Raw genomic sequence first — 17,857 nt, 5'->3', positions numbered from 1 at the left:
GGTCCAATGAGATATAATAATATTAAAATTTTATGTGTTGATTACAGGCCGACTGTACTGTAAATGCTACTGCATATAAAGCAATCATGAGCTAAATTTTATTGGGAGCATAGCCGGAACCACATAGGTGGAACCACAACGTCTTTTAACCACATTCTCAAGTATAAAACTATGAACCCAGCCTTGGATTTTCTTCTGTAATTCAGGAAAAATCAGAACACGGAATCCCAGAATGGTTTGGGTTGGAAGGACCTGAAAGCTCATCTCATTCCAACCCCCTGCTATGGGCAGGGACACCTTCCACTAAACTAGGTTGCTCCAAGCCCATCAAACCCGGCCCATCCAACTCATCTAAACCACAAAACATAATTGCTAAGGAGGAGTTTAAGTGCTTTTCTGCAAAACCTGTTTCTATAAATTGTAATTTAACTACTATAAAATCACATGGCGAGCTGTTTCCATTCATCCCCATCCGTCACCCCTCAGGTCGTTACATCATATGGGCAAAAAAGTTTCATTAAACGGCTTTTCTGCAGCACCAACAGCCTCTAACCCAGAGGGAAATAACTCAGCAACCTCTGCAGTGCTGCCAAGTTGTGACTTAATCGCCTTTTTTCTCCCATTCCTGGAATATTTTGAGAGAAAAGAACTTCTTGGAAAGGAAAAAGACGCCCCTCCCTCAGCCCCCTCAGACATTCGCTCCCGCCCCCTCAGAGCCCCTCCCGCCCGCTCAGCCCCCGGCGCGCTTCCCGCGGTCTCGCGAGATCTGCACCGCCCTCAGCGCCGGCGCGGCCGCGGCCCGACGGGATCTTTCGAGAATTGCCGGCCCCGCGCTCCCCCCTCAGCGCCGCCGCCATGTCCGTGGTGGGCATCGACCTGGGCTTCCAGAGCTGCTACGTGGCCGTCGCCCGCGCCGGCGGCATCGAGACCGTCGCCAACGAGTACAGCGACCGCAGCACGCCGTGAGTGAAGCCGGGGAGCCGCGCTGAGGCGGCGGGAAGGCGCCCGCGGGGCCCGGCGTGGCGGGGCCGGGGAGGGAGGGAAGCGGCGGGGCCGTGAGGAGCGGAGGGATAAAGTGCTTAGAGACAAGCGGTAAAGCGCGGCGGACGCAGGGAACCCGCTTTGTTCCCTGCCTTTTGTAGAATCACAGAATCGTAGAAGATTATGGGATTGGAATGGACCTTAAAACTCATCCAGTTCCACTCCCTGCCATGGGCAGAGACACCTTCCACCAGAGGAGAGGCTGAGAGAGTTGGGGTTGTTCAGCCTGGAGAAGAGAGGGTTGTGTGGAGACCTCAGAGCCCCTTCCAGTGTCTGAAGGGACCTGCAGGGAAGCCGGGGGGGGTACTCTGCATCCAGGATAAGGTTCAAACTGACAGAAGGGAAATATAGGTTAGATATACGAAGAAATTCTCCCCCGTGAGGGTGGAGAGGCCCTGGCACAGGTTGCCCGGAGAAGCAGTGGCTTAGAGCAACCTGGGATAGTGTCTTAGGAGTGTTCCTGTAGCTTCCCCTGTGTTGTAGTATGGCCTTGTTTAAGCACTGAAGTAAATTGCTGTCTTGGTGAGACAACAGCATCTTCTTGGATGTTTGGGGTTTTTTTTAGATCCCTCACATCACTTCAAAAAGCCCAGAGGCAGAGAATGACCTTGCTTCTCATTAGACAATACCTCACTCTGTTTGCTTGCTCTTGTCTCTAAGCAATGAATAAACGGAGAAGGAAATTTTGAATTCAGAACGTGTGCTTGAGTATCTGGAAATCTCTTAAGTGTTCTCAATAATATGGAAGCTTAAAGTTGGATGTGCTGGGAAAACTTTAATGTAGAGAATGTCAAAGCTGTCCTCTAATAGATCCAGGTATTTGGCTCTCAGGGATTTCTGCTGATAAATATATATATATTTGAGATATGAGCACAAATCTCCCTCATTGAAGGAGATAAGCTAAATAAAATATCTGACATAAAGTGTCTCTTGGGAAATAATGCAGTTATGGGAGGCTGAAGCGAAATTGGAAGAAATGAGCATAATGAAAATGAGAGGATTTTTGTCAGGATTTAATCTCCAGGTACTGTTTTGAGGAAGACAGAGAACCATCCTGCAAGCAGACCTTTATGTTAAAAGAAATTCTGAATGATATTTTAAGTGCTGTGGAAACAGAAACCTGGTTCAAAAAGTCAGTGCTGAGCAGTTTTTAGAGTAGGGAAAATCATGCAAGGTGTTGTGACAGGTTTCCCCAGGAATTGGCTCATGGTCAGGGTTAAACACTGTGTTTTCTATGGTGACATCCAAACTTTGGGAAGGCTTGCCAGATGTGTGTTACTGTAATAATCTGTATTATTAAAATAAACCTCACTGAGTGCATTGTACTGAGTTCAGTGGCACAGATGACACTCTCATGGAATCTGCTCTCAGCTCTGTACTTGGATTCTTCCAGAATCCTGCAAAATTTGAACTTGTACATCCCAAAGCTGAGCAAAACATGTTTGTCTTTGAGTATGGAGAAGTGGTAGAGAGAAAGCTAGTGAAAACAGAGAGGAGAAAATAAGATAGTTTAATTATTTCCATAAGGATGAAGGGACTTGGATTAAATGAAATCATTGTGACTGACCCTTATGGAACTGGTGCTGATTGTCAGTGCAGAGGAAACGAGCTGTCAGGGGACAGGGAATCTTCCCAGGAAGTGACAGTGGATGGCAGGGTGAGGTAGTGCCTGCAGGTCTGTTTAAGCAGAGATTTTTAGCTTTCTGAAGTTGTTTCGTTAGACCTCTGACGATCTTCACTGTGATTGTTTCTACTTGTAATGCAATGGTTAGTTATTCAGCTTCCAGAAGTTGTGTAATAGTGCAATTTGTATTTAATGAGTTAACTCTGGTTCCTGTGAACTGATTTGAGGAATAAGACTGTCTGTAAATTCTTCCCTCCCTCCCTCCCTCCCAGTTTCACTCACCTCTGTGCTGGGTCCCTGCACAGCTCCCCAAGGCTCATCTGAAGTGATGGATTTGTGTTGGTGAAACGCCTTTGGTTTGTGAATTTAGCAGTGCAGTAGCTGTGTGGAGCTTTTTTTTTTGTCCAAGAGAAAGGCAATACGTTATGTTCATGTCTTAATTCCTTTCAGGAGACCAGAGTAAATTAGTAATCAGCTTCCTGCTCCAGGGCTCCTGAGGTTTTCAGCTCCTGTTCCCTTGTTGTGGGTCTGCAGAGCATAAACTTTCCACTTTTTATTGACTTGAATAGTTGTTTCAAACAACAACAGATTTATTCAGAAATGTTAATTCTATTGCAATATATGCTTTAGGGTAGGCCTTGCTTCATTTATTATGTTATTAATAAATTGGAAGAAGATATAAATCCAGTGCAATTATATCACCCCAGTCTTCAGTTCTGGTTTTGACAGTTTCTGCTTAGAACACCTAATTCCAAACCTCAGGCTGAGCTGGAATGTGTTTCTTGTGGCAGCCCTATGGCATCACCCTGCTGTAAAGCAGATTCTTGACCTGCTGCATGGAGAGCAGCTTAATTACACTGTTAGGATGTTGTGTGAATAGGAAAGATCTGCTTGCTTAATGGCAGGTTTCCCCCCACTAAGTTTACCCCAGTGGTATGAGGAACTTGGATTAGAGGGCTGGGTTTCACTTTGTTAGAGCTCCTACAGTTTGTTAAATATGTAAATCGAGAGGCTTAATTGGCCTAGGAATTTCTCCCAAAAGGAAGATTTCTTTATTCAGAACTGCAACTGCCACAAAGCACTGGGAGTAAAGCATGATTTCCCTTTCGGTAATCCACATCATTTCAGTGGGTACAGATCAAACTCTCAAACACCAATCTTTCTCTGCAGGTTTTTCCTTCCTGCCCTTGAAGGGTTTGCCTTAAAACTGGAAAGCTTAGTTAGCATCTGGAACAGACATGTAGGAATGATTTCCTTAATATCTGATTTTCCTCCTGTTTATCTTCTGCAGTCGAATGTTTCCTGTGTTATTAGCAACCAACTTACCTTTGGGTGGCTCAGATACACAGGTAATTAGTGAGATAAAGGCTGTCTGCCCAGTCAGTACTCAGGTGGAAAACTTGAATGAGCATAAATAATTTGGGTTTAGTGCTGTTCTACAGTGTTGTTCTTGTGACTGGAATTAGACTGCCTGATTTTTCCAGAATCCACAGAATACTCCATGCATATATTGCAGTGAGGGACCAACTTTCTAATCGGACCAGCGATATTCTAAACAGTATCAACACTTTTTGCCAAAAAGATGTGCAGTGCAGCTGTACCAATCACTGACTGAACTCTTTCTTCTCCTTGTAGATCCTGTATATCCTTTGGCCCCAAGAATCGCTCGATTGGTGCTGCAGCCAAAAGCCAGGTGAGCGGATGGTTTGGGGAAAAGCAGCGTCAGTGGCCAAGAATCAGCTCAGCAGAGTGTGGGTTTTATCACTGCAGATAACAGATGTCTCTGAGCCGGTGTCCTGGTGTCTCCATACTAACGAACAGCTGACCTTCCTTCAGCTGTTCAGCATGTACTGCTGCTTTGTCATCTGGGATAGCAATCTCGGGGTTGATCCTTGCACATCATGAAATGTACAAAATAAATCTGTACCTCTTAAGAAATTCTGATAAATACTAGTTAATTTTTTTTTAAGTTGCAAATGTAAATTCTAAAGCTAAGCAGTAATGTTTCAGCCTGCCTTAGCTTCTTCCAGTTCCTGTGCATTATGTTGGCTTTTAATTATGTGACTACATTCTGTAGAATTCCATTAAGTGCACAATTTTGGCAGAAAAGGAACATACTTGAATGTAAATAAATACAGCTTTCTTGACTCTTTGTGGTTGAATTACAACCTAAATTACACCTCTTGGGTGTTCTTGCCCATAGCTTGAGTTTCTGTTGCTGTAGGTAGGTAAACATGATTTAAGGGCTGAGAAGAAGCTAAGCTGATTGGATTTGCTTGTGATATTTAGGTCCTGCTGTACCATATTTTATGTTGCTGTGAAACCCCTATAAAAATGATTTATTTTTTTTAAGTCTCCTACAGGAAGTGACTAGTTAAACAATTGGGTTTTCTTAGCCTAAAAGCCTAGAGATACATCAAGATTCATTATCTAGAATACAAAAATCACTGGACACAACCATGTTATTCAAGAACAGCACAACTGTACTAGAACCAAACACAACTGTTTTTTCTGGAATTGAGTGTCTGCTTAGCTTAACGAAATCCATTGGCACAGAGCACAGTAGAGGTGAGGTATGTCCTGCAGAAACTAAACCTAGAGAACATCCAGCCCAGGTTACTTAGGAAATAGACACCTGACTGGAACCCAATCCCAGGTAAATGCTGTATGGAACGGTGCTTGTCTGCTCTCTCAGTTACTGTGGTTTTCAGTACGTACCTTGCTCTGATGTCAGTGAAAGAATTCAGTTTATTTGCACTACGTGAAACAAGCTGTGACGAATTTTCAGTTCTCCATTTGTGCTGATCTCTGCTGTTCATAAAAGACAATCTACCTTTTGTCAGTTAAATCAAGTTGACAGTACCATCTTGGGGCTCTCCTGACTTTTTAAAGCTTCATGCCAAGGTCCTTGAGCTGTTTTGTGAGAGTGTCTGTGTTAATTGTTGTGTGCACGTGATGAACCTGAGCTGGAGTTTACACCCATGTGCTTGTTATGTTTGGGAAATAACTGACTGCAGCGCACTAGAAAGGTAGGGGTAGGAAACAGGTAAATGGGAAAGAGGCATTGCTAACAGTTCTACAGAGTGAACCACATGTACACTGTGAAAATTGAGTGCTACTGTAATCAATATTTCATAGACTCTTGGCTCAGTTTTTAGCATACATTTATTTTACATCTCAAATTTCTGTAGGTTCCCTGAGCAACCAGAGGGAAGTTGCCTCCCAGCACCTGCCCTGACACTGTTAAGATACAAATGACAAAAATATTCTGGCGAGAGAAGCATGAGAACAAAACTCTTGTCTTCTGTTTGAAATTCAGATGTTCCTCTGCCACGTTGTATTAAAGATTTCTTTTCCTCTAGGTTATTTCAAATGCAAAGAATACAGTACAAAGTTTTAAAAGATTTCATGGTCGTGCATTCTCAGATCCCTTTGTTCAAGCTGAAAAAGCAAGCCTTGCCTATGAACTTGTCCAGCTGCCAACAGGCTCAACTGGCATCAAGGTAAGTCTGGCATGCTTGAGAGAGAGCCAGAGGAAGAAACTGATAAAGTTTCCTTTTATCTCTTTATTTTAAATCTGCTCACTGTAGTTTCTGTTCTCTTTTGAATGAAAAGTCTTAATAGGGAATGAAAGGCTAGTAATGGGGATGGTGCATGGGTTTTACTGCAGTGTAATGTGTGTGCACAATTTTTATTTGAAGGCCATGTATATGGAAGAAGAAAGAAACTTTACTATTGAGCAGGTGACAGGAATGCTTCTTACCAAATTAAAGGAGACTGCTGAGAATGCGCTTAAGAAGCCTGTGGTTGACTGTGTTGTTTCTGTAAGTATGTGATACAACAAAATATGTAAGACTTATTTACTATCATAAACTGAAATGATTGCAGCATTAAATGTGATTAAATTGCCCATTAAATTTGAATATCTGGGTATCTGCCTTTTCTGTTTTAACTGAATCTTACATCTCTTCTTCAAAACTAGACTTACTTCATTAATGGTCTTATTTATGCTGCTAATTAGCAGCATAAATACTATTTGTTACCTGTTTCTGGTTCTTTGCTCCAAATGCGAGCAGCTTGTGATATAGAATAGAAGAAGATTCAGAAAAAGTAACTTTGTCTTCATGTAATATTTCTTTTTCTTTTTTCTCTATTGCAAGTGAAATGAACGCTTAATTTGAACGATGCCTCAGCTCTGCTCTACCAACTCACTGTCCACACTTGTAACTGTTTACTAAAATTGGCTCTGGTAAATGTTAATATTGACACTCTGATCACCTTGCAGGTTCCTTCTTTCTACACAGATGCAGAAAGGAGGTCTGTGATGGATGCTACACAGATTGCTGGTCTCAACTGTCTGAGACTAATAAATGAAACAACTGCAGGTAATTCTTTTATTTCCCTCACTCAGTGTTGTAGTTTTATTAGATAAAAGGGCTTTTTCTCTGCCTGTGATCCTTGCTCTCTGGAATTACAGTTCATTTTATAAGCTTAAAATAGATGAGTTGATCATAAATTTTCTTAACCTCTGGTCTGTTTTTTTTCATTGTTTTACAGAGGCTTAAAGATATTTCTTGAATATCTGTTTTAATGCAGCCGAAGGAAGGGCTGATACTGTTTAATGTTCTTCCATGTTTCTTTAGCACTGGGAATTTTGTTTAATAAGATCAATGTCTGTAGCTTGAGAATTACATCAGTAAACAGCATTAGTATTTCCTTGTACCACTTACTTCTTGAGTAATTACAAAACTGAATGTCCTAACTATACTTTTATTTCTGTAGTTGCCCTTGCATATGGGATCTATAAGCAAGACCTGCCTGCCTTGGAAGAGAAGCCACGGAACGTTGTTTTTGTGGATATGGGGCATTCTGCATATCAAGTTTCTGTTTGTGCATTCAACAAAGGCAAACTGAAAGTAAACAATCTGTTACACATGCATTTTAATTACCTGTAGCACATTCATCAGCACATCCAGGGACTGTGGCAGGCAAGCCTGCCTGGCTTCACAGAAGTGTGTCCAGACAGCTCAATTCATGTTCTTAAAATTGCACTTTGTCTGGAGCGAAAGTAGGGCAGGGAACTAGAAAGCTTTTGAGCAGTGTGTGGAGGAAGCAAACATGCCTTAATCAGCAGACTTTGGCAAAGAATAAAAAAACTGGATTAAATGGTTTATTCAGAAATTACCATATCTAACTGCATGCTGCTTTCAAAAAAATACTCCATTTCAGTCATAAGATCGAGCATTAAAGCAGGAATTCTTACAATGAGGTATGAGAGACATTTTTTTAACCTCATGTAGAAGAGTAAAAACATTCTTAATTACTTTAAGCTGCCCATGGAAGCTAAGGAAGTGACAGTGTACTCCTGAGTGTACATCGCCAAAGCATCAGTGTTTTCCAGCAAATACTGACATTTCTTAATGGCTTTTCTGAACTTTACAGTTCCAGTAAATCCTCTTGATTGGCTAGAGAAACAGATGCAAATTTTAAAGCATGGGGTAGTGAAATGCAGAGAAATGTTCTGAGAACATTAGTTTTGTAGTAGTTCTGTTTAGTAAGGAAACGTAACCTACTTTATGTTTCTCTCAGATTTGTTTTTTAAACGTATGAAAGGGATGCTTTTGGGTCTAGATTGGAGAGCTGGGCAGCAGGGCAATCAGACAGTGTAGAGACCAAACCCAGTCTGAGGGTGTATTGAGGGTAATGTGATACTTCACTGATTTCTGTTCCTTAAAATATAAGTTCCAAGTATGTTCCCAGATCAGAATTAGGTCAGGTGGATGGGCTACAGGTGTTCTTTGCAAATAACTCCTCCGTCAAAAACAAGCACCTATTTGCAAGAGTTAATATCATTTATTCTCCTGCTTTATTTTTAGCTTGGTGTAAGCATGTTCCACCCTTATGAGGCATCAAATATTAAACTGGGATATGATTCAAACTGACAGTGGCTAAGCAGAATTTGGAAACGGATGGTCTGCTCACAGCAATAGTTACTGAACAGATTGTGTTGTTAAGCCTTGCGCTGCCTTCCTAAATTTCTTTTAGAAGCAATTGTCACCTCACTCCAAGAGTGGGAGGAGGCCCAGGGGGCCAGGGCTGCTGTTTAGCATTTGAGATAGCAATGTTGTGATCCTTGCTTTGCTTTAGAGTTGAACTATATTTGAAACAAAGCAGTGCTTTGATGTTAGCTGCTAATTGGTTTCACTGAGTAATGACTCATTATACTATTACTGAAGGGTTCCATTTCTTTAAGGTTCTTGCTACAGCGTTTGATACAACACTTGGAGGCAGGAAGTTTGATCAGGTGTTAGTTGAATACTTTTGTGAAGAATTCGGAAAGAAATATAAACTAGACATAAAGTCCAAGATCCGGGCGCTGCTGAGGCTGTACCAGGAGTGTGAGAAGCTGAAAAAACTGATGAGTGCCAACGCCTCTGATCTGCCCATGAACATTGAGTGCTTCATGAACGACATAGATGTCTCTGGAATGATGAACAGGTAACGTTTGAACCTTTACAAGGGCGAACTTTACAGTGCCCTTCAGTCAGGAAAGAAACTTGGTACTAAGTAGCTCTTGGAACTGAAGGGAGGTGGGAAATCAACGTACAGCATGTGCAGGAATGCTGCTCAAAATGGAAATGTTTAGAGACTGGTCAGTGGCCTTGAGTTAGGAGGGAGGGCTGCAAATGTTGCAAAGGTGCCTGGATTATTGGAACCAGCTTGGTGTGGGAGAATATACTAAAGTATAAAACTAGGGTTGGGAGAGAGAAAAATCTGCAGTACACAGTTCAAGTGGCATTCCTTCAGTTTTGCATCCTGTTGTGTTTGCAGCATTGCTTATGGTGTGTTACAGCTTTGTTTTATGGCTTCTTCCAACAGAAGCAAATTTTTAGAGATGTGTGACGGACTCCTTGCAAGAGTCGAGCCGCCCCTTCGCAGTGTCCTGGAGCAGGCCAGTAAGTGTGTGTGCCTCGTGTTCTGCATGCAGAACAGAGACAGCCAGAGCACAGACTTCCTTTGGGTGTGGGGCAGATGGATTTAGCACAAACAACAGTTTCTTGCTTAGTAGTTAAAAGTTTTAAAAAACTTTCACGCGAGCTAAGATCTTATGTTCTTACTGCTTAGAAGCTTAGAGAACATACTTAAAGTAATGGTTGGTCTAATAAAACTTACAGTTTGTTCATGTGAAACAGAAACGTGTAATCTATAAAAACTATTGTCTGACTCCTTCCTAGAGTTAAAGAAGGAGGATATTTATGCCGTAGAGATAGTTGGTGGTACCACAAGAATCCCTGCTGTAAAAGAGAAGATCAGTAAATTTTTTGGCAAAGAAGTCAGTACGACTTTGAATGCAGATGAGGCTGTGGCACGAGGTTGTGCACTGCAGGTAAAAAGTGGTTTGTTTTAGTTGTATTTTTATTGAAATCCATAAATATTTGAGCCAGAGTCTACAAGTAACATGAAATATACTTCATGTGTGATGTAGAATAGATGCAAATAAGCTTTAGGAGGGCAGCTGGGAGAATGAGAACAGCAGCGTAAAGTGATTCCTCTGTGCTGTTTGTCTGAGCCAAATCAGTGGATCAGTGATGCTTGTTGAAATGTCTTTTTCTTCTGCTGTGTCTGGGAACCAGGAATCTGATAAAGCTCATCCAGGGTTCTCTCTTCCAGAGTCCTTTTCAGGGGCCTGGGTTAGAAGGCAAATTAGTTTTTTACAGCACTGCTGATAAACTTGAGATATGGCAATTGCTTAATTACGTGGGTGGGAGTCAAAGCTTAGGTTCTTACTAATGGAAATCTGTGTCCTAAGCTGAACTTGGTCACTGTTGAATGGCTTAAGCAGTAGTAAATACTCCGTAGTTACTAGTGCTGCCATCTTTTGAATGTACCTGAAGTTTGCTCTCATCATCTCTAATATGTGCTCACAGTTCTTTTCCATCAGGGATATGAACTAGCTGTTGGAATCTGCTTAAGAAGAGAACTTTGTGTTCTAGTATGCAGAAGTCCTCATCCTATGTCGCTCTAGAAAAGTAACTTTAATTAAATTTAATTTCTGATTTCTTATGTTGGCACTGAAAATTCAGTAGCCCAATGATAGCAAACCAAACACAATGACTCTAAAGTAAAACTTGTGTATTTCCATTTTCAGAGTGAGCAGATTGTAACAGCTACCTGAGAAGGAAAGGTTCTTAGTGCTTCCAGTGCTTGTTATGCAGGTCCTAAGTCCATCAGTATTAGTCTCCCTTAACAAAGTAAATCTACATATTAAGCAGCATAAATAACTACTTGCTGAATTAAATTACTGTTCATCTGAAGTCTGAGTGTTTGTAATGTGGCTCTTGTGCTCTTGCAGTGTGCTATTCTATCCCCGGCTTTCAAAGTGAGAGAGTTTTCTATCACAGATTTGATACCGTATCCTATTTCTTTGCGATGGAATTCCCCAGCAGAGGAAGGGTTAAGGTAAAAATAGTTCAATCTTCTTGCATTTACAGCTTAAAACTAAATGGTGATGACTAGATTAAATAACACAGTAGGAGTAAATACCCTTAGAACAGTGACCATTTAACACTTCAAATTTTGATACTTATGATGTTAATGACAGTAGAAAACAAAATCAAGGTCAAGTGGCAGTTTGGCACTTCCTTACATGGCTGTTGGTCTTACTTGACCTGGAAGGTCAGGACAGTCTTTTGTTACTTCATAAGGAAGCTTTTCCTTAAGATATGAGTTTCTAGAAATGTGTTGTTGACTTACCAGCTGCACTGTCCCACATACTGAAAAGGTGCTCTGTTTTCTCTTGCAGTGACTGTGAGGTCTTTCCCAAGAACCATCCTGCTCCGTTTTCCAAGGTCCTCACGTTCTACAGAAAGGAGCCCTTTACTCTGGAGGCGTACTACAGTTCCCCCAAGGACCTGCCTTACCCAGATAGTGCTATAGGTTAGGACCATTCTGTGGCTTTCAGCTTTATTCATAATCTTGTCCATGTTTCAGGACTTTTCTGTCTAATTATATAATCTGGAAGTGCATCCTACTACAAATTCTGTAGGGACAGGTTTCCAAATGGATCTACAGTAAAATAAGTGGAGTAACATGAAGTTTATGGACAAGAAGAGCATCCTAATATTGGAGCAAACCTGAAAGGGAAACACTGAGAGTTGTGCAGTCTTTTGCTGTGTTACAAGTAACACCAGCTTTTACAGCACACCTTAGAGAATTCCTAAAAGCTGTGTGTCCCAGCATTGCTGAGTAAAAACTGGATTGTCTGACTTTAGTAGGATTTGATATCCCCTGAGCGCGTTGCAGTGAGCTGTGTCAGCAACAGGCAGGTTTTACTTTGCCTTCAGCACTTATGTTTATCAAATCTGTTTGGCTTTTTTCTCTCTGGGATTGTTTAGCTCACTTCTTGGTTCAGAAGGTCACTCCTCAAACAGATGGATCAAGTTCCAAAGTGAAAGTCAAAGTCAGAGTAAATATCCATGGCATCTTCAGTGTTTCGAGCGCATCTTTAGTGGAGGTTCATAAATCTGATGAGAACGAAGAACCTATGGAGACAGATCAGCACGCAAAGGAGGAAGAGGTAACAGACTTCATTGCTCTTAGCTTTTTAAAATCTTGGTGAAACACAACTGGCTAAGTTCTGGGAAGGGTCTGAGACTTGTGTAATGATTTAGTAGACATGTCCAGCAACTAAAGTATGAGATTAAGTACTAATTGTAGCATGTTACACCAGTGACAGATCTCTTTAAATCAGGACTGTGAGGCATGGATGAAACTGTTAATCACGGAGATGTTGCTTGCCTAAACAAAGACTGGGAGCTTATCATTTGTGCCTTAAGACTCTACTTCAGTTTTCAGTCTGTTTCTTTTGCCCAGAAGAGCATTAGAGGTGTAAGTGAAGTGATCACCCTAGGAACTGACTGAAGCAATGATGTGCGTTTGTTTAATGTCTGAAATTGGATCTCTCTGAATTTCAGAAGATGCAAGTAGATGAGGAGCAACAAAAAACTGAAGAACAACAGCAGACCCAACCTGAAAATAAGGCAGAGTCTGAAGAAATGGAGGTAACGTGAGCATTTGAGACTTTATTTTCATGAGATTCCTGAGAATATGCAGAGTGTGAACATATCTGCTGCCTTTGTCATAGTTCTGGAAGCTGAACTTTTATTTCAGTGCACTGGTAGTCTATTGTGATTAGAGCTTTAGAAAGGACATAAATGGCACTGATAACTGCAGACCTGTCAGGTGACCTGGTACTGATAAAATGAGGGAACTCTCCTGTTCATAGAAGAACTAATCATCTAGTTTTCAATAATTTAAAAACTAGAAAAGTGTTATACTATGGGCACCGTGACCCATGAATGTAGACAGTATGCCCAGAAAAGGTCAGTGGTTGCATTAATTATCTCAGACTTTAGCAGCTGAGGTGTCAGAATGATAGGGAGTGTTTAGTTCTGATGCTGAGGTGCACTAACTCAGTCACAGTTTTTTGAATATAAGTCTTGACTGGTCACCTTGAACTGCCTGATGATGTTGTTTTTACTGTGAATATATTTTTTTCATTGCAGACTTGTCAGGCTGACTCAAAAGACAAGAAGGTGGATCAACCACCTCAAGCCAAGAAGGCCAAAGTGAAGACGACCACAGTGGACCTTCCCATTGAGAACCAGTTGGTGTGGCAGATAGGGAAGGATATGCTCAACTTATTCATTGAGAATGAGGTAAACTCTTACTTGACCAAGCTAAAAATGTTACTAGTTGGTCTCCAGAAATGTTGGTGTTCATTAAACAAGGTTAAGGCTGATCAAGAAAAGGAAAAGGAATAAAACATGCAGTTAAAATTCTGATGTGAACAGCACTGCCCCATGGAGGCAAAATACATTCCTCCTGTTCAGTGATGCTGTAACTCTCACTGAAGAGCTGTTCTGCAGGAAACCTCCAAAATCACCTGCAGTTACAAGGTGCAGGTGGCCCGTCAGGTGAAGGTTTCTCAGCTGGAGCAAGATTGTTCGGTTCTGTTTTGGATATTGCACCAAAACTCAAATTGATTTTTATTCATGTACTGTGTTAGAACAGTTCTGTAAATTACAATATTGCAAAATCTTTTTCAAACTTAAGCCTTTTCTCGCAAGGTGTCCTGACAATAAATATTAAATAATTAGCTTTTTAGCCAACTAATTTGACAACTTGTTCACAGGGTAAGATGATAATGCAGGACAAGCTGGAGAAGGAGAGGAATGATGCCAAGAATGCAGTGGAAGAGTATGTGTATGAAATGAGAGACAAACTCTGCAGTGTTTATGAGAAATTTATTGGTGAAGATGTGAGTACTGCTGCTGGATTGTCCTTTGATATGTTGTGTTACAATGAGCAGTTGTAGTTAATAACTTTTGACCTGTATCACACACTGTGCTTACTTATATATTCAGACTTTTAAATTTGAAGAAATAACTTGTAACCTTTCTGGCTCTGAAGATAATCTGCTAAATGGGGCTCAGGCACAAACCACTGGTTCTCTTCCAAAACAGTTGCAGCAATTAAGATGGTATCAGGGTGTGTTTCCAGACTAGGAGCCCTTGCACAATCATTTTAGGACAACCTGTTCTATTTTGGCTCTTTGTCAGTATTTAGGATAGTTTAAAAAAATTAAGACAGAGCAGCCCTACCCAGGAACATAATAGGTGGGATTAGTCTGACTAAATGTGGGCATTTGTATCTGGACTGGTTGCCTAAAAACCTCTTGGCATTATTAATCAGCTTTCCCTGTTGTACCGAAGAGCTGGGTGTGTAATTAATATAATTCCAGCAGGATGAATCACTGGACTCCTGACTGGATCTCCACTGATTGCAGTGGAGCCTTGCCAGCCAGGTGTCTGCAGAGCCCAATACCCACATCAGAGCCCAAACTGGGACATGTCAGGTGACATTTATGGCATCTTAGCTAAAGATAAGTTTCACTCTGTTTTCAGACTTGCTCATATAGTGATGATGAAAATGGGAAGGGGAAAAAAAAGCCTTCTATATAACAGTATTGATCTAAACTGTCGGTATCACAGATGGTTCTTTCTTGAGCCTGGTCTTCACCACAAAGCCATACAGAAGAGTATTTTGTTTCTTTAGGATAAAGAGTTTCAGACAGAGTTTTTTGGGTTCTAAAAATATAACTCTTCCAGAAAGGTTCCAAGTATCATTTAGTGTCATCTGTCATCTAATAAATTATCTCACCATCTATTTTGTATGGGTTGCTTCAGGATCGGAATAGCTTCACACTGAAGCTGGAAGATACAGAAAATTGGCTTTATGAAGATGGTGAAGACCAGCCCAAACAAATATACATTGATAAATTGACAGAATTGAAGGTAAGTGGTTCTTACATTCCCATGGGAATTTACTGAAGCTGGAGAACTTTGTTGCAGTGAGGAGCTGTTGGATCTGCTGGTTTGGAGGTGAGCACTGGTGACAAACTGCTTGGTTTGCTTTTTAATTATGCAAGGAGCAGCTCTCAACAGACCTGTAACAACACAGGGTTGAGGGAGGATCAGTCTTCCCTGTAATTGTAGAGAAGAGTCAAGAGTTCCAAGGAATTTAGAAACATTGGTGTATCCTGTCAAACCTTGCAGGATCCCATAGTAATGCTCTATGGATTTTGATACCTTTTGTGCTTTGTTTCAGACTCTGGGTCAGCCTATTCAGGCAAGATTCCAAGAATCGGAGGAAAGACCAAAAGCATTTGAGGAGCTGGGGAAGCAAATCCAACAGTACATGAAAGCTGTTCACGCATACAAAGCAAAGGTATTTCCACACTTAATTTCTGGAAAATGTAAGGAAATGGTACAGATCTTGCCTGAATTTTAGGTAAGCTGCTTCAGACAAAAAGCTGGTGCAACTTCCTGGCGAGCTTATGAGTGTTTAATAGTTTTTTCATAAGTGGATGTTGGCTTGCAAGCCTGAGTCTCTTTTTTTTTTAATTAGGTGTTGATTTCCTCTTGGAGGGAGAATGCCAGCAGCATTAGAACTTCAGGTCTCTGGTTACAGAGCTGTGGGTGATCAGCTCAGTTCCTCTGCTAACCAGAACAGCCTCCTGGCTCAATGGTCTTTAATATTTTGAAGCTAAAAGTCTGAAGAAATAAGGGTGCAGTTTGTGCTCAAACATTCACAGAGCTGCTCCTGCTTTGGCTGTTTCAGGATGAACAGTACGAGCACCTCGATGAAGCCGACATGGCAAAGGTGGAGAAGAATGCAAATGAAGCCATGGAGTGGATGAACAATAACCTCAATCTGCAGAACAAGAGAAGTCTTACTTTGGACCCAGTTATAAAAGCGAAAGACATCCAGGCTAAAACTAAAGTAAGTTTTTCTACATAAATCACTGTATCTCCATGAATTTTTCTGCTTACTTGTCTAGGTTTTGTGCTCAGAAAATACTGAGGTAAGAAATCTCAAATGTATTGGGGAACATCAACCCTCAACTTGAATATCCCACTGGTGCTGTCAAAAGTTAAAAGTACAACTGTGCGAAGGTAAAAACATTTCTAACAATGTTTTATTTCTGTGTTTTGTAGGAATTGGCAAATATTTGTAATCCCATAGTCAGCAAACCCAAACCCAAGGTGGAACTGCCGAAGGAGGAGCAGAAGCCGACAGAACCCAACGGACCAGTGGACGGGCAGGGAGATGCCAGGAGCGGGGCCCAGGCCCCCGAGCAGGGCACTGCCCCCACAGCCACCGAGAAGAAGCTTCCAGAAATGGACATTGACTGAATTTCAGCACTTGTTTATATTATTGCAAACTACAATAAAGCTTTAAGTTGTCAACTTTGTATGTTCTGAATCCAAACTGAAGCAAGCGAATCCCACAGCGCTCTTGGTAACTCCTGGAGAGGTTTGGGCAGGGCAGCAGGTCAGAACACAGAGGTAGCAAAGGACTCGCTCAGCTCAGCAGTGTTTGCCGTTATTGATTGTATTTAGAAGTTTTGGTAGTTTAACTAGCCCTATAGGAACAGCCATAACCTGCTTCTCCATTTTTAATGTCCAGGGTGTCTCAACCTTCCTTTGAAGGACAGCGACAGCAACGCCTGGAGTCTGATGTTCACATTGCTCTTCCCTTTCCCTGGGGATTGCAGGAGCTGGGACTGCAGGGAGGGAAGGGGAGAGCCCGAGGTGGAGTCTTCCATTGCCTGTGTTTTAGTGTTCATGCCTGCTCTGGACTCACTCTGATTTGCACTGGAACAGTTGATGGTTACAGGAGGTTTGCAGAGCAGTGGGTGGTTCATCGGCACCTTTATTCCTTAGCCCAGACTTCGGATCAGACTCTGAATGTGCTCCTGGACATGGAATTGGGTTTCTGGCAAACTCCCCAGCTAATTAGGCCCTGTAAACTCTTTGTCTCTAGTTAAATTAGCCGCTTTTAGAAAGAGTGAATTCTTGTATTTCAGCTGCCTACGCTGATAGTTGATTCTGACTTGTTCCTAATTTTTTCTGGCAGGGGTATGCTTGCTTCCACGAGGCCTTCATTTGGAATGCTTGGTTTTTTGGTTTGGGGTTTTTTTTCCAGGAAAACCAAGAAGTGATGGATTTGGCTTTTTTTTTTTTCTATGAGCTTTATACAATGATTTGCTTCTAGTACTGATTGTTATTAAACTTGCAAACATTAATTTGTATGTGTTAAAATCCAAAGCTGAAAAAACACTCATTCAGTTATTGCAAGAAATAAATGCACTGGATTCTACTGGATCACCTTCTCCAGCTGTTGATTCCAATAGAGAGAGGATGGGGTCGGGGTGGATGGAAGGGCTGTGTCCCTCCTTACTGGAGCGCGCAGGGAGCTCTCCCGGGCTGCACCGGGGCTTTAAGGCTTCCATGCCCCCGGGGATTTGGCGGGGTGTCTGTAATCACAGAACCACGGAATGACTGGGGTTGGGAGGGACTTCTGGAGTCCAACCCCCCCTGCCCAGGCAGGGTAACCTGGAACAGGAGCCACAGGAACGAGTCCAGGTGGGTTTGGAATGTCTCCCGAGAAGGAGACTCAACGCCCCCCTCCTGGGTAGCTGTTCCAGTGCTCTGTTACCCTCCACGGGAAGAAATTTTTCTTCGTGTTGAACTTGAATGTATGAATGTAAAGAAGTATCGCTGATGGATCGGGGGGGGCTCGGTACCCGTTCTGTGCCTGTTTGGGGCAGGGAGGGGGCGGCCGTTC

At 41.9% G+C, this 17,857-nt stretch overlaps 1 protein-coding gene across 1 annotated transcript; it reads left to right on the top strand.

Moving 5' to 3' along the window:
- The first annotated feature begins 776 nt into the window (after nucleotides 1-776).
- HSPA4 (heat shock protein family A (Hsp70) member 4) lies at nucleotides 777-17,394 on the top strand. The gene is made up of 19 exons (XM_051793963.1): nucleotides 777-962; nucleotides 4,301-4,358; nucleotides 6,028-6,168; nucleotides 6,367-6,489; nucleotides 6,951-7,050; nucleotides 7,448-7,581; nucleotides 8,919-9,163; nucleotides 9,545-9,621; nucleotides 9,901-10,052; nucleotides 11,019-11,125; nucleotides 11,469-11,602; nucleotides 12,061-12,242; nucleotides 12,640-12,726; nucleotides 13,231-13,383; nucleotides 13,860-13,985; nucleotides 14,914-15,021; nucleotides 15,335-15,454; nucleotides 15,848-16,009; nucleotides 16,225-17,394. Exons 1-19 carry the CDS (start codon nucleotides 856-858, stop codon nucleotides 16,420-16,422), a joined length of 2,514 nt encoding a protein of 837 aa, XP_051649923.1. The 5' UTR covers nucleotides 777-855; the 3' UTR covers nucleotides 16,423-17,394.
- Nucleotides 17,395-17,857: the final 463 nt, after the last annotated feature.

The sequence above is a fragment of the Manacus candei genome, unplaced genomic scaffold, assembly GCF_025592945.1.
Source record: "Manacus candei isolate 608988 ecotype Guabito, Panama unplaced genomic scaffold, ASM2559294v1 h1tg000037l, whole genome shotgun sequence".
In the NCBI taxonomy this organism is placed as follows: domain Eukaryota; kingdom Metazoa; phylum Chordata; class Aves; order Passeriformes; family Pipridae; genus Manacus; species Manacus candei.
Note: the sequence above shows the minus strand (reverse complement) of the source record. Positions and strands in the feature narration are given on the sequence as shown.